Source organism: Uranotaenia lowii, chromosome 3, assembly GCF_029784155.1.
Source record: "Uranotaenia lowii strain MFRU-FL chromosome 3, ASM2978415v1, whole genome shotgun sequence".
Classification (NCBI taxonomy): Eukaryota; Metazoa; Arthropoda; class Insecta; order Diptera; family Culicidae; genus Uranotaenia; species Uranotaenia lowii.
The window spans coordinates 306,947,010-306,964,464 of record NC_073693.1 but is presented as its reverse complement, the minus strand read 5'-3'; the positions used below and the strand labels follow the sequence as shown (position 1 = coordinate 306,964,464).

General features: G+C 38.1%; 2 protein-coding genes across 2 annotated transcripts in view; one reads left to right on the top strand and one right to left on the bottom strand.

Annotated features, from left to right (window-relative positions):
* The window catches only part of LOC129757111 (COMM domain-containing protein 4), a 43,579-nt gene that overhangs the window by 9,641 nt on the left and 16,483 nt on the right, over window positions 1-17,455 (bottom strand). The window lies entirely within an intron of this gene.
* Window positions 1,206-13,024, top strand: LOC129757109 (leucokinins-like). The gene is made up of 2 exons (XM_055754235.1): window positions 1,206-1,605; window positions 12,393-13,024. Exons 1-2 carry the CDS (start codon window positions 1,326-1,328, stop codon window positions 12,794-12,796), a joined length of 684 nt encoding a protein of 227 aa, XP_055610210.1. The 5' UTR covers window positions 1,206-1,325; the 3' UTR covers window positions 12,797-13,024.

Below are 17,455 nucleotides of genomic sequence, written 5' to 3'. Positions count from 1 at the left end.
TGACGTTGAGAATTTGAAGTTGAATCCTTTTGATTTTTCAAAGCCCACTTGTGTCCCCGCTTTTGTGCCGGTCGACTGTTTCGCTGGTCATTCGCTTGTAGGTAGTTTCAAGCCAATGATGATTACAAGATTTATTTAACCTTAAACCCCTAATAAACCATACTTATAATACACTTAAGCCATGTTTGGAGAGTTAAGTCAGTTGTAAATAATCATAATTTTATCAACGGCAACAAATACATACTGGTTGGAAATGACTTGGACCACTTTTTTGACGTTTTTGGAGGTTTTTTGATGATATTGAATAATTTGAATATGAATTATTTTGAAATTTCTCAACAAAAACCTTAAAATCAAGATTTCTCGGATTTTCTGCTAGGGATTTTTTTTAAAATTTACCCAGAGGTGCAGAATGACCTAAGGAATCGAACCCCGTACTTGGATTTGATGGACAATTTTTTTTTATAATAACGGTCCAGAGGCGCACCGTGTAAGTAGCTTCACTGAAAAGTTAATCAACGACCTAGTATTCTTTTCGACGATCAATCAATTTCTTACAGTTTGGTAGACACGAGCAAATAGTCCGCTTCAGAATACTGTTTAATATTTTCGCTTCCCAATTACCATTCTATTTAACACAAACTCTTTAGTTTTAAAGCTGAAAGCGAAACGAAGTTCGTACGGGCTAGGCATAAATATATTTAATAAATCTATAAACAAAAATTTCGAGTTTATCCATGATAATTTATTTTTCTTCAGGTATCAGGTTCTTAGAATTCGATTCACTTATTATATGCTTTGCGAGAGTACAGAAACGTTGTCTGGCATTTATAAAAAAAAATTTAAAAAAAATCTCTCCATGAAAATTTATTTTTCTAATTAATGCTTGCTAGAGTTTCAAATCATTTCTAACAATTTTTTGTTTAAATTCGAACACTAACGAAAGATGTTATTAAAATGTGTTTCCAGATATTTCCCAACAACGGACCCACAGTGACAAGAAACGGAATAATGAATTCGCACGCCGTCGTCGTCGTCCTGGTCCTTCTGGTTCTCCCAAGAAAAAGGTGCTCAGGTGATGCGTTGTTTAGTAAAGTGTGCTCTTAGGCAAGAAACGGCGAAAGCTTTTTGTGTCGGTTGGATTATTTCTCGCCAATATCAATCCTTTTGGCGTGTTGGCCCCTTATAAAAGAGCGCTGGTACCGGTTGCTCTAGGCCAGTAATTTGTCCACCTTCAAAGCTAAGAGAACATGTGATTTTGAAGACGAGCTAGATATTTTTTTTGTTCCAAGACTGTTTCAAATTTTCAAAAAACCGGGGCAAACATGGTGCTGCGAGTGTTCCAGATCGCCCTTACCATTCTGACTCTTTCGATGGGCCCGATCAGTGGCCTAGAGTTGGAGGAAAGTGACGCAAAGTTGGTTAAGATCATAAACGGTTGCGAGTGGATTAGCCGGCAGAATGTGATCTCCGAGATACTACTGGATCGCTACCGGAAGTACGTGATGGATAATTTCTTCTTGCTGGACGACGTTTGTGCGGTGCATGAGTGGAATAAAAATTCGAGAGGTGCCTCAGAATTGACCGAGGATAGTGACGCTGAGAGTACGTACATGAATCTTGTAATGTTTATCTATTCGAACACTGCACAAAATTCTGTGCAGCTTTGTTAAACGGAAAAGATAATAAATCGTGAAAAAATGTCTATCTATATGTTCTATAGTAGGTACCTACCCATTTGGAAAACTTGAACAACATGAATATCTACTGAATTTACCCCAAAAGTGCTCTAAAACTGCCAGGGGCAGTCCTAGAGTTGGCTCTTGGGGGGGGGGGGGGGGGGTGATTTTCCAAATTTTCAAAAATCAGTCTATATGAAGGATCTTAAATTGAGGGTTCATTTGCACGACAAACACACTGAGATCTTTCTCTACTTGGTCTTGGCTCTCCAGAATTAGCACGGTTTTTCGGTATCAGAGCCTTCAATCGCTATTCAAAGCTTTTTTTTCCTTGGGGGCTGTTCAGTTGGACTGGATCACCCCGATCACCCCCCCCCATAGGACCGCGCCTGAAAACTGCTCAGAAACCCATTGAAGAATATTACCAAAATTAAAGAAAAAATCTAGAACTCGAAATTTAAAAAGGATTACAAACGAGAATAGCTAAATCGTCAATTGAAAATTTAAAACTCATTATTCTTTTTGTAAATACTTGTTTTGATTTTCAAGGTTTACGATCAATCCATTAAACAATTAAAATTTCAAATCGCCAAGCTTCATTTAATATTTCACAACCAGAGCCGAAAGGACAAAAAAATGTTTATTTTTCTGTTTTGATAGATTTGATTTGATTGCAGTTTCAAATACAGGTAAATAAAAATTATTTAACTAAACTGAAGAGAATGTTTACATTCAAGGCTTCACAAAAAATTTCACAGTGTTTAAATGCTATATTTATATTAATATCTCACGAATTTTGAAGTTAATGCCCAAGGGAACATTTAAGAAGACTTTTCACAAATCACACAATTCTCAAAGTTAACTCTTTATGGAAATAACCGCATGTGGACGACCATGTCAATGACTGAAAATTTCCGATAATGTAGGTCGTGAACTAAAACTGTATCGAATTTTAGAACATTTCTATAATGATTTCAATATCGAACTGTGCACTTTTCAGTACTGAATTGCATAAAATCTATTATTTGCTGGAGCAAACACTTCATGCTTATTTTTTTTTTTTTTTTTTTGGAAAAGCATACAAGCTTTTTAATTTATTTATTTTTAATTTTCAAGTATTCATTTTTTAAGAATCATAGATTTTACTTTTGCCAAATATGTGAGAAGTGTTCACGAAAGAATGTGAACACCTGTTTTTAACTCTTCATTTCATGATTTTTTATTTTTCCTTAAAAATCGTTTTAAACAGTCGGAAATGATGTGTACATTAAAAAAATTAAAATAAAATACGATTTTTCATTTAAGTTGGATTCATTTCTCTACAAAAAAAAATAAAATACGATTTTTCACTTTTTTCATACATTAATTGTTGCAAATTTTTTACTTTATGAAACGAAGGGTTAATGGTAAAAGTTTTGAGAACAATCAAAAACTCAGTTATGATATCGTAAAAAAATGTGCATTATAACAGATGTGTGAGAATTCACAGCTTTAAGCCTTGAGTTAAGAGCGTTCGTGAAAATTTTTTAAAATAGATTCTGTTAAATTTTGCATACCTTCGATTGTGACCTTAAGTACAATTTATGACCAAATTTAATCGAGTTTTCCATGGTGTTGGCTTCTTTACTATGTTTCTCAAGACGTATATCGATTAAAGGCCAGTGCCTTTCAATATGTCGCAGTTTGAGGCATTTTGATGATTTCGGTTTTACTCAATAAAATTTATTTTTTTGGTTTAGCCGATAAACTGTATTAATTGTAAAGTGATAAGAGGATTAGACCACAATTCGGGCAAATGCAATAAGAGATTTCTCAGTTAATAAAAATGAGACAGAAATAATATGTTATATCAATCGTCCTCCAGAAGCCAAGAATTTTGGTCTCACAATTTTTTTTTGGAAAGAGCTCGTATAAACATTGTGATCATTTATCATTTCTTCAACCCTTCTCCGTCCCATAAAATTTTCATCCGTTACAGTTCCTGGAGTGTCAATTTGACACTCTTGACCAAAAATTTGAATACGGCATAACTCCTCACCACTAGAATTAGTATGAAATTGCCTTTATAGTGAACTAGCTGATTTTACCCGGCCTTGCTCGGGTTCGCATAAAATATAAATCAAAATGAGTCGTTGGACTTTTCAAAATCTTAGAAGCTTTGTAATTTTTGCCAATTTTAGGGCATGTTAGCTATGTAGGTTTTGTTAGTCTTTTTTAGGTTTGAATTGAGATTATTTATTGTTTTTCGCGTGTTCATAATTTAAAAATATATTTGTTTGTGATTGAAGAAATTTAAAACTATTTCCTTGATTGCTTGTTCATCCTATTATAACAAACATTTTTTCACGCATCATTTCTAAGAAAGCTTGAATAGCATTTACCTGATATCTTCAGCTGATAAAAATGTGTTTTTTAATACCTTTAAATCCCCCATTTAATAAAAATCTCTTTTGGAAATCATTCCACTTTTCGAGTGTGATTATCTCCCTGTACAATGGTATATTCAAGTTTTATTTACTTAGAAATTTTCAAAAAAGACTTTCGAATCTTGTTGAACCATGTTCAAAACTCACTTTGCATGTTTTCAATTGTATGTGTGCTTTTTAAAATCACACTGCTTTATGAGTAGGTACTTGTTCTTAGACGTTAAAAGTTCTACTAATAGTCTTTTGAAGTTATCGAAAACAAACTATCTCTGAGCCGAAGTTACCATAATAATGTTATGAAATAGAGTTAATTTAAGTTATATTTCAATGTTTCCATTGTTGGACACAATCATCCCATTAATTATTGTGAAAAGTGATCAATGTTTTCAAGTCCTGGACCAAAAATGACTCAAAAGTCAGAAATTGGCCAATGAAATTGAATTGCATAATGCTCAAAACCTTAGATTTAATTTCCAAATCAATTTCCAAAACCTCCGTTTGAATTCCTCGAAGGCTATCTAAGAGGCTGAAAGCTGAATCTAATAAATTTTTCTTTCTCTATAAAAAATCCCAAAAATATGAAAATGCTTGGCTCTTAAAAGCTGGAATTTATGAAAATCAATTCATAAGTTTTTCAACGCTCAGTCCAAATATTTGTTCAGCTGAAAAAGTCAATTAATTGTTCACTGTTCATTTCACTGTATGTTTTTGTAGACCCTCAAAGCCCCCCAGCGGCGGTAAAGAGCTTTGAAAGCCACTATGTACAATTCTTGTCAATATCTATATTCCAGGCTAGTTGCATTTTTCAATTCAAAACAAGGTTGCGGATCTTCGTTCAGAATGATTTTTTCTCCCCATCCTAGTCATCAATGAATTTACTCCTCAACATGGAAACGCTGTTTTCTTCACAAACGACGCTTTTCAGCATCGAACGACGCATACCTAGTTTGTTCTTCTTCTCCTCTCTAGTGATCAGTTATTTTCTGAGTTACTATCGGTAACCATCAAACAATCATCATTCGCTCTTGATGAAAACATTGCGCGAAGACGGCGTCGTGTTATTCGGCGCCTTCTCGACTCGCTGACGATCATGCTTCACTACGAATGCTTCATGAAGCAAAATGATTCAATTCTAGGAACACAAGAGGTGCCCAAAAACTAAATCTAGACCAATATTGGCTTATTTTCCTCTCAAGTTGTGTCAATTGTATGGGTCTTAGTCGTTATCTCGGGAATTGTCCTCCTAGTAGCATTCTTCCTTAAGGGTCTAAGTCTGGGCATGAATCAACAACATCTTCATCAACTCGCGCCGAATCAACTGGCTAACGAATTGATTCTGTTGCGAAGTGAATGATTGCTGGAGTAAACAATGACTGAAAATCTGGAGGAGAAAATCAATAAAGAACCCTAGGCAACAGAAACACAACGGAAAATCATCGTACATAGTTTACTAAGACGGCGTTCTTCTGTTGCATGTTTTAATTCGTTCGTGGGTAAATGCTAAACAGCGTCGTTACTGTGGTTGCATCGGTAACGATTTGAAATTTTGAAGTAAACGAAGCGATTTTCAGTAACCCTGATTCAAAATGTAGGCATATTATTGCATCCAAATATCTCGAACCGGTTCCACATGCTTTGAAGTAAAATGACAAAAACACCCGCCAAAATGTTCCCTTTCAAATTTTTTAATGCTCAGCAAGCTTTGATTTGCTATCCAGTACACGTGAACTCTGGATGGTCGTTTCTAATGCCCGGCCCTTGGTGATGGTAAAAATAACCCCGCCAAAGGAAACGAAAATCGGTTGCCAAAATGGGTGCCATGACTTTTGGTTTGTGGGAATAAAAACGAAAGTTGTATGGGAGGGTCCCTTTTCTTGGGTGGGAGGGGCTCAAAACTATTACTAAAACCTTACCATGGTCCAAATACATAACTGCACCAAATTTCAGGCTGATCGGTTAAGCGGTGTCGATTTGTATAAGGTGCATACAAACAAACAAACATATATAGTCCAACTCATCTTTATATATTAGATATGATTTCATTGTGAAAATCTTGGGTTAATGTACCCAAAATCCAGTGCAAAGTTGAAATTAAGTGTTAGAAAACCTGAGAAATCGCCATTTGACAAAACATAGTACTAAAAAATGCTACCTTCGAAAATTCGTACAAAAATTCTGTGATTCGTATTTCGAAAATCTGAAGATGTGAAAATGAATCACTTCAGCTTCCAAATCCTTAACGGTTTATTGATTAAAAAGTACGGTTTTACACCACTTTCTTACATTTTTTGTGTTCCAAAAAAAAAATATCCTTGTGCGCAACGAAAAGCTTCTAACTTTAGCTTTCTAGGACACTAAGTGAATTTTTATAGAGCATTCCGTAGCTGATCTACAGTCTTTTTCCGAAGCGTATTTTTTTTGGATTTTTACTTAGACTTTGAATAACAAAAAACTGAAGCTGATTATTGTCTGATTAACATAGTTGAGTTACATTATCCAAAACTAGAAATTTTGTAAAAATCGATTGGGAAACAAGAAAGATATAGCGGTATTAAGCAAGGAGTGGCCAATTGACACTCCTTTAATTAAAAAGTATTTTTTTCCTTAGCTTTCAGGTTGCGCCTCTAAAAAAAGTAATGATGCAAAATTAAAGATTTCAAGAATTTATCGAGGTTCTCCGAAGAAATTTATTTATTTGGATTTACCCGAATGAGGTTACAACCCGCCAAACTTCCAATAGTGTCATATTGACACCCAAGACCGGATAAGGATCAAAGGGCAATTTTTTATTATTTTAACACGATTAATTTTTTTTTTCTGTTTTATGATGGCTCTAAGTTTTTTTTTTTTGGTAATTTTTTCGGAAAAAAACATTCTATTAATTTAAGAAGTGAGCGGCAACTTCCTCTCTATTCTTGTTTCCTGGTCTCTTTCCGATAGATCTTCAAGAAAATAAATTTCTCCAAGCAATTTAATTATATGAAACACCGAAAACTTGTATTATTAAAACTTTAAACCCTGCACAAATGATGTGCGAAAAAGTAGTAATTCCATGAATTACAACTTTTTCGCACATCATTTGTGCAGAATTGATTCGTCCAACGATGGGTGACTCCACCTTTGCCAGCTCCGATCCAACTTTTTCAACATTTTTGCACGTGTATTGCTTGAAGCAGAGTTTAAAAAACAATTGAACATAATTTTCACAATTCTACCTAGTGTACTTAGTAAGATTGAATAACCGATGTCCACTTTTTTCGTGATCAGTTATTACCTACTTAAAAACAATCCCAAATTTCTTTTTACTTGAACATTCGTAAAACTGTTTTTTATTTGTTCTGTTGCATAGTTAAAACAAAACAAACAAAAAAACACCTTTAACTCATGGCCGTAGGAACGGGGTTTAGGGGTTAAACCCCTTAGAAAAGTAAGCGAGGTGTTCTACTCTATACTCAAATTTTTAAATTTTTAATCAAGTTTTGATGATTGAGTAATGTTATTCAAGATTAACAATCTTTACTCAGATATAATGCCAAAACCTTGAAAGCTAATCCCAGGTTAAGAATTTTGCATCGGATTTCTAAAATTGTCTTATTTGATGATAGAAATTCATTTCTGAATACTATTTTTTAATAGATTAAACTCATTTCAAGGGTTCTGGTTTCCAATTATTAAAATTTAAATTGTATTTTTGTTATCATATTTCGCATTATGTATCAAGAATCTTATGATTTTATTTTCGCTCATCATAAATAAATAAATAAATAAACATAAATTTAATTGAAAAGGTGTTTTGAAATGTTTATTCAAGTTTCGTTTTGAATTTCATTCAAAATTTCATTCATAGTTTTTGAAACTCAAATGCGTTAAAATAATTATTTTTCGAATAGGAAAAAAACACAATTTTAAGGCTATGATCATTTAGAATCCATGTATTTTAAAAACTAATCGTTTGATCGAAAGACTCTAAATGATCATAGCATTAGAAATCATCCTAAGCTTTTGTTTCGAATTCAGATCCGCAGTTCTTAAACTTAATTCTTTTGCCGAATTAAGGACTTCAAAATATCATTCCAGAATTAAAACCTCAATATAAAACCTATCATTACAAATTTATATTTTTATTCAGATTAAAAATAATAAAATTAAATAACAAATTTAGATTCAGCATTCAGACCCAACACATCAAATTTAACAAAAAAAAGAGGGCTCTGGAACGAATTTCAATTCTTGGCTCATATCGGAATATTGATCTGGAATCTAAATTCAGAAATGCTTTTTTTACATTTCAGAAATCGTATTGAAACTTGGAAAAAGATCAAAAATTCTAATTTTATAATAAGTAATCTCGATAATTTTAACTCATTAATGAGCTTAATCTAAATTTTGCACATTGCTGCTGTAGCTGAATTCTGAACCTGAATTCATGTTCAGATTCAGTATTCAGATACAGAATCAATATTTTAAATTCAGATTAAGCTCATAAATGAGTTATAATTACACTATTTTACAGCATTCTTGAACTTAGTAAACTGAAGGTCATTTTTAATGTAATTGTGATGGCATGTGATGCAAAAAGTTATTGATGAAAACCAGTATTTTTCGTTCCTCCCGGGCAAAATACCTTAAAATTTTATTCACGTTGAGACTCAAGCAACCCCTCCCTATGGTCAGATCATCCTGAAATTTGGCATGTGACCTTTTGGTAAGCTAAATCATAATTTTGACTTCGAGCGAGTGAGATTTATCATTTTTCATTCTTCCTATACTATGATAAGTGTACTACGGTTCGTTAAATTATTAAAAACTGCAAAAAATACTGTTATGATAAAGTAGCCATAACTTCTTCATTTTTCAACCGATTTTGATAAATAACCACTTGAAATCTTTATTTTAAATTGATATTCAAGAGCAAAAGAAAATCAGATTTTTTTAATGTTATCATCGAGTCTAAAACTTTCGCTGAAACAAAATTTCAAATGCGTTTTTTATAATTTTTTCTATCATAAAGTCACTAATATCAACAATACTGTTGATCATACGCAAAAACTGTGTTCAGATGATCGATAGAAAATCTGTTCACCTTCAATATGCAAAAGAGAGATTTGAAATGACTGTTATGCAGTCCGAGATATTTTCATCTAAGTACAAAAACTTTTTTTATTTTTCCAAAATTTCATATTTGGAGCATAACTTAAAAACGGTTCTACTGAGATTTTTTTGAATTTCATTTTCGGATTCAGCACCCGATTTTACATTAAAAATATTGGTCAGTCAATCAAGTTCACGATTATTTTTAAATTTTGTAAACTAGTGTTATCAAGAATACTTTTTAATTGAGGAATTCAAATTGCAAGAGATCGCAAACTTAAACAGTCAGTTTTTATTTGAGAAAAAAAACATCAACAGGATTTTATTTAAGAAATTCAATTTGAACTATAAAAATTTCGGATAAAGACACATGTAATATCCCGTTAGAAAATTAAATAATACTTTTATTGCAATTTTATCAAGAGCCAAATTTCAAACTAAAACTTGAATTTCTATCGAAATTGCAAGTATCAGGTTCAATCAATTACACTTTTGAAAATTTAATTTATTTTCATAAATGGTAAAAATCTTCGAATTTGCTGGTCGCTGGTTAAGGTTGCTAGTGATTTTTCGCTTAGAAATCGAAAAGTTTTTCCTGGTATGTGTGCCAGGGTATTTCACGACCGGGATTCGATCTCATGACTGTTGGCTTAGAAGACAAAGATGCTATCCTCTAGGCCACGATCTGCTGTCAAGTCCGTTTGCTTACTAATCAAACATTTAGAAATTAACTTAAACATATTTTTGAAATTCCGTGAACGTTTTTCAAACTAGAACATTTTCCCGGTAAGGTGCCTAAATTCCCGGTTTCTCGGTGAGGCGATGTGATTCCAAAGTTTTTCCCGGTATTATCGATTTTCCCGGTTCGCTAGCAACCCTGGCTGATGTCGACAAAAACTCCGGTTTGGGGATTCAGCGGAAATATATAGTGGTGTTTGAGTTTTTGGCGGAGACTGTGCATAAAGTTTCCAAAAACTCCTATTTATTATTCAGCTTGTTTATAAAGAAACATATTGAAAGAGCCGTGGACTGTATTTTTCCTCGATTTTGGGGACCGTTCGAAAGTCCGAAAACAAAATATACCGGATGTATTTGGAGGGATTTTACTTGAATAACAAAGCACTTAATTGTTCTCTATTTACAGTTTTATTTACACTATTTACAATTATACTTTATTGAAGGAATCATAACTTAAAGAAAAAGGAAACTTAACTTAGAAGGAATTAAAGGAGAAAGGAAAACTTAACTTGAAGGAACAACTTAAACTCGTAAGATGGAATCTTCTAGAAAGGAGGAACACTTGCTAAACTTCAAATCCAAGGCGGGTAAAGCTTCAGGTGTGTTCTTATAAGAATGCACGGAATCGTCCATCTTGTGACAGGCAATCGTAATCGTCGGCATGGTAGACGAACAATTCGCTGTCAAAAAACGCTCTGTCTCCACCCCCCACCAATGAGAAACTTTTGGTACCCCTTGCCTACTTTTCCTCAATATGCACCCACCCTACTGACTCACCCTGTTCAAATCGACGTCTTAGGCTGATGTCATGCTGAAACAACTAGCAACGCAACGCAACGTTCCAATAAGATTGCGTTGCATTGCATTGGTATGTCATGCTGGCGCGACCTGTCACTTTGAAATTCCCTACAAATCATCACTTCTCTACATCTGATAATGCTTGGAATCGTCTCCTTCTTTCCGGAGCCATCAAAAACTCATCAAATCACGACCCGGATTGCAAGAATGCCGAAATTTGAACCGACAAAATTCCTTGTTTTTTTTGCCGGCACTAAGAATTCATGAAAATTTTCTCGCCGATTAAGATAGTTTTTAGTTTATTATCACTAGTTCGGACAGATCTTCGTACTATTGTGCTTAAAACCCGGAATCACTGCTTCAAATCGAGAAAAAACAATTTTTCTTATTGGATTTCCTACTAGTCGCGCTACTAAACACATTGGCATCAGATTGGTCGCGCTACACAAAGCGACCAGTATGACAGGTCTGCGCGATTTCCATGGAGATCAAATGAGAGCTGGTTAGTCGTGTGAACGTTGCGTTGTAGGTCGCGTTGCTAGTTGCTTCAGCATGACATCAGCCTTAACTTGTCGACGGATGGAATGGATCTAAAATGGAATGACGAACACGCAGATTGCTTGGATGATCGATTCATTCACACGCACACAGACATCTGCGTGGACGACGGAAATTTCCATTGCTTGCTGGCGACGCAACGGCAGGCAATTGTTGTTGTACGCCGGCCGGCGTTTACCGGCGTTTTTTTATGCACACATATGAATGCATGGCCTTGAATGGACAAACAACACACAAATGTAGCAGGCGGTGATCGGGGATGATTTTTTCGTTGGCGGCGCAATTGCGACGTTGCCAATTCTTCGAGTTTGGCTCGAACAAATATAAAAATTAAAAGAATTATTGTTGAGTATCAAGGATTAAGCCAGCGGCCTTGGCTTAGAGGTTAGAGCGTATGTCTTCTAAGCCAGAGGTCATGAGATCGAATCTCGGTCATGGCATACATAGTACCTCTTCTGGAGGCTGACGGTTTTAGCATTCAAAACATGCTATTTAAAAAAAGACATACACCGTCTTAGCCGATTTAGGCTTTACAGACTGAATCAATGACGTGGACAACTTAAGATTAACATTTAACACCCAGTACCCATGCCATCAGTGGATCAGCGATTACCGTCTTACCACGCTAACCACTCCACCACCGAGACGTACAAATGCTCAACCAGTGTTCACCTGGCGCTTATGAATAGTGGCAGTGTATCTGGAAGCAAATAGTAAAAAGAAATAACGCGGAGTAATGCTTTAAAAGATCTAACAACCGGTCGCAGTGGTCTCTCCTCAACAAAAAAGGATCGGAAGCTTTTTAGGAATGATAGATTTTGATCTACTGTTCGATTCTGACGACGAGATGGGCCAAACGGTATGCTGAATTACATACCTAGTAATCTTAGTCAAAACAGCATAAATTTCTGTCAATTAGATTAAACGCCTGCTTGTGCGGATATACCCCGACTCAAGTCCGCCCAATTAAACCAGGGTTCAAGGCTTACCTTAGCGATGATTGTGTGGAACCGACAAAGTTGCACAGCAATTAAAAAATCTTTTTTTTTTAATTTCCACACGGACATAACTAATAAACGATAAATTATGACTTATTTAACAGATTCCGGCAACAACCAGGAACAGCTGCTACCGAGCGACAATGAAATTCCGCCCCCAGATCACGCCTCCTGCAACAAGAGTGCCAGAAATCTGTTTTTCTGTCTCTCCGATCATCTGGGTGATCCAACGTTGAACGCAATGATCCTGGACAATCTGGAGGTCATCTGCGATCCCCGGTACTCCCGAATGGCTGAAGGTGGGATCGACAAGCGTGACCCTAAGTACGTATCCAAACAGAAGTTTTTCTCCTGGGGTGGCAAACGTAACACAGCAACCGTGTTCTACCCATGGGGCGGAAAGCGGAGCGTGGGTCGGGTTCATCGGCAGCCCAAGGTCGTCATCCGGAACCCATTCCACGCCTGGGGTGGAAAAAGGGACCAGAGCCCGAACCAGGTGGGTTACTAAATCGATCGAACAAACCAACAATCAACGTCCACGGACCCCAGAAGAAGACTACAACAACCCACTTGTCCATCGTCATGCAAACTTGAAGGGAGGATAGCTCATATTTGGTTGACTTGATTTGGTTCCTCTTGCAATAAATAGATCAGTTGTCAGTGCATGTTCCAGTTTCATTCAAGCAAGCAACAAATAAACACAGCAAAAATATATAGGATAACACAAGCAAACTTATTTTGGGTTTTTTTTTTCGAAGGTTGTGAAATTTCCTTGGGTGTTTTTTCCTATTGAACCATACGATCTTGTACCTACGATACATTTATGTATCATTTCAGCTTATCATCGAAAAGGTAGGTATATTCATGGAGAAAGAACTTCAGATTTGGATAATGGATAAAATTGGAAAGAAAAGATGGAAATTTCCGCTGGCAATTTTGGACTCAAAGAACTCTGCTAATTACGTAATTTGAGAAAGATTACAATGTTTCTAACAAAGTACAGGGTGGCAACGTGAAAGTGATACACGTTGTTTATGCCATAAAAGTCAAACTAGTTTGTATATCTCTTCGGAATCGATTTTAGCAAACATCTACGAGTTGTAAAATTACAACAATTAAAATTCAACACAGATCAATACAGACATGACTCTTCATAGAAAAATCCTTCAAATTTTTGGCAAAAGTGGCTACTGGATCTTCTATCGATACACTTCTTTTTTTTTTGTTGCTCTAATATTTTCCATCACCTTGGAAAATGTGATCATTTTCAGGTACGAAGATGTATGTACCAAGCCAAACTTAAAATATTAGATAAGAAGTACAGTTTTTGCTTTCAACCCTTTCAACAGAATGCAGCACCCTAGGCCTAGCCTAGGCCCGTGAGGAACAAAAATTTGATATGTGATGATATGCTTATATATGATAAATAAATTCTACCCGCTCATTTTCAACATCCTTCATTTTCATCTAACCTTCTATCCACCTATAAAATTTCATAATCTTCAGATGTCCCTACTTAAAACGACATCACTTTTCACCGCTAAGGCCGACAAATTAAAGTAACATACAAACATTACGGTGGTTAATCTCTTCATGGTGTTAACAAAATTTGCCTTATTTCATCAGTTCATCTGAATGGTCTACCTACATCGTCACCCTAGTTGAGTTCGCTAGACTTCAGAATCTGGAGTTGAACTCATTCAATAACGTTTGCTGAAGATTTGGAACGAAATGCCGAACAAAGTTGCGCGTGCGGCTTGCGAAGACTCCAAAAAAGCGTCTTCAGACCATTATTGAACACCGTTGTGAAAGATTTGAACAAAAGTACTTATAGCGTTTTCAATTTTTTCCACTGGCACGGAGGCAGTAGCAAACTTAATAAACAAACAAAAAAGTCGCCCGGGACGATACTTACTTACTTACTTAATGATCCCGCGCCTATCCTCCGGTGCATAGGGCCGTGGTAAAAGACCTCCACTGTTGACGATCCGGAGCCAGCGTCCTTACTTGGTCCCAGTCAAGATTCTCGTCGACAGTTCGGATTTCAGCGGCTAGGCTTCGCCGCCACGAGTTTCTGGGTCTGCCTCTTCTTCGATGACCTTCTGGATTCCAATCTAACGCCTCTCTGCAAATCTCGTTTTCATCTCTTCGCAGCGTGTGCCCAATCCATCTTCACTTGCATTCCCGAATCTCGATTTCTAGCGCCTTTTGATGACACCGGCGATGTAGTTCCTCATTCGAGATCCAGTTGTCAGGCCACCAAGCGCGGATAATATTCCGCAGACAGCGGTTTACAAATACTTGCAGTTTTCGCGTCGTTACCGCATACGTGCACCAAGTTTCGCACCCGTACAGCAATACGGATTTGACGTTTGAATTGAAGATTCGGATTTTCGTTCGTAGAGAGATCTGGCGTGACCGCCAGATGTTTCGGAGACTCGCAAACGCAAATCGGGCATTTCTGATCCGGGTTTCGATGTCTTTTCTGGTACCACCATCAGGCGTTATCTGGCTACCAAGATACTGGAAGCACTCCACTTTCTCAACTTGTTGCCCAGCTACCATGAAACTGGAGGGATTTCCTGTGTTGATCTCCATCGACTTGGTCTTTCCGACATTGGCTTTGAGACCTGCTGCCTTGGAGCTTTCGGTGAGGTCGTCGAGTTTGCTCTGCATATCTGGTTGTGTTTGGGCGAGCAAAACAATATCGTCAGCCAGGTCAAGGTCGTTCAGTTGCTCCATTGTTGAAGGATTCCACGGCAATCCTCGGTTCGGTGCACAGTCAATCGATCCAATCAGAATCTCATCCATTACGATTAGAAAAAGTAGCGGTGATAGAATACATCCTTGTCTCACTCCAGCAGTTACCGGGATTGGTTCGGACAAGACACCGTCATGCAAGACCTTGCACGAAAATGCCTTGTACTGTGCTTCGATGAGATGGACTAGTTTCTCTGGGACCCCTCGTCGCCTTAGAGCCGCCCAGATGTTTTCATGGTTAAGTCGGTCGAATGCTTTTTCGAAATCAACGAACACCAGCAGAAGAGAGTCCCCGAATTCGTTGATTTGTTCCAGTATGATTCGTAGCGTTGTGATGTGGTCCACACATGATCGTCCGGATCGGAATCCAGCTTGTTGCCGTCGGAGTGTAGCGTCGATTTTCGTTCAGGATCACTTTGCTGAGTACTTTGAGGGTTGTACAGATCAACGTTATGCCTCGCCAGTTACCGCACTCTGTCAGGTCTCCTTTCTTCGGGACCTTAACGAGGATACCCTGCATCCAGTCGGCCGGGAATGTTGCAGTATCCCAGATGTCAGCGAAAAGACGGTGCAACATTTGTGCTGATAGGGCAGGGTCGGCTTTCAGCATTTCAGCAGGGATGCAATCGATCCCAGGTGCTTTGTTGGATTTCATGTTTTTGATTGCCGCTTCTATTTCAGCCAGCGAGGGCGCTTCCGAGTTGACGCCATTTATGCGACTCACTGTTGGCGCTTCGAGCTGCGGGTTCTGTTGGCCATTGCTATTCGTGACTCTGAAGAGTTGTTCGAAGTGCTTAGTCCATCGTTTGAGCTGATCTGTTCGATCGGTCAATAACTGACCTGCTCGGTCTTTCAGCGGCATTCTTGCATTAGTCCTTGCACCACTGAGGCGGCGAGAAATGTCATATAGTAATCGGATATCTCCATTGGCGGCGGCTCTTTCTCCCTCTTCTGCTAGGGAGTTTGTCCAGGCTCTCTTGTCTCGTCTACAAGCTCGTTTAACTGCCTTTTCCAGCTCCGCATATCGTAAGCGGGCGGCTGCTTTGGCTGACCCGGTACATGCCTGCTCAATTCCGACTTTCGCCTTTCTCCGATCATCGACCATCCTCCAAGTTTCATCCGACATCCATTCACTTTACCGAGAGTACCATGGCTCGTCGTGATAATGGCATTCTTGATTCCACACCACTGTTCTTCGACTGTTCCGTCTGTCGGCAGCTCCGAGTCTCGGGATTCTAGCTGTTCAACGTATGCCCTTTTCACCTCTGGATTCTCCAACCGGCGGACGTCGTATCGACACCCGACTTTCTCCTCGCGCCGTTGGACACGCGCAACTCTCAGTCGTATCTCGCCAAGGACGAGGTGATGGTCAGATGCAATGTCTGCGCTTCGTTTGTTGCGGACATCAAGAAGGCTCCTTCTCCATTTTCGGCTGATGCAGATGTGGTCAATTTGATTTTCTGTTCGGCCATCTCGGGATACCCAAGTGACCTTATGTGCTGGTCGATGGGGGAAGAGCGATCCACCGATCACCATGTTGTTGTTGCCACAAAATTCTACAAACAGCTCTCCGTTTTCGCTTATCTGTCCTAGGCGATGGCGCCCCATGATGCCCTTAAGGTCTTGATTGTCGGAGCCAATCTTTGCGTTGAAGTCGCCCAAATGGATTTGAATGTCACCCTTCGGAATTCTCTCTACCACGCTGTTCAGTTGACTGTAAAACTGCTCTTTCTCCTGCAAGTCGGCAACGTCAGTTGGCGCATAACACTGGACCATTGTAAGGTTATAACCCGTGTTCTGAATCTGGCTACGATTATTCTTTCGTTTATCGGTTCCCATCTAATGAGGGCCGCGTAGGCCTGCGGGCTTAACAGGAAACCAACTCCTCGTTCCCGAGTAGCATGTTCTCCTCGTATGCCAGAGTAAACCAGGACTTGCCCGGATTGTGTCTTGTGTTCTCCAGTATAAGGCCAACGGACTTCGCTCAGTCCCAGAATTTCAAGCTTGAGGCGGCTAGCCTCTCTAGCAAGTTGTTCCAGTTTGCCTTGTTGGGCAAGGGTTAAAACATTCCAAGTTCCAATTCGTGTCCGTGTTTTCATGCTAAAAGTCGTCGCCAAAGTCGGTCATTTCTTTCGGATTCCGTTACAATTTCAAATCGGGAGCAGTAGGTTGTTAGCCTAAAGTCCCTATCCCGCGATGGGGCTGCCATCTTGGACTTAGCTGGCGGGAGCCGCATTTCATAAATTCAGCCGCTTGCTGCAAGACAGACGCTGTTTGAGCCGCCCCTGACCTGGAGAACAGACGCTCGGGACGACGCATATACATTATATGCGTTATCCCGTGTGACGATTTTATTTGTTTATGAGGAAAATGTGTGCCCCCGAGCCAGTGAAAATAAACGAAAACG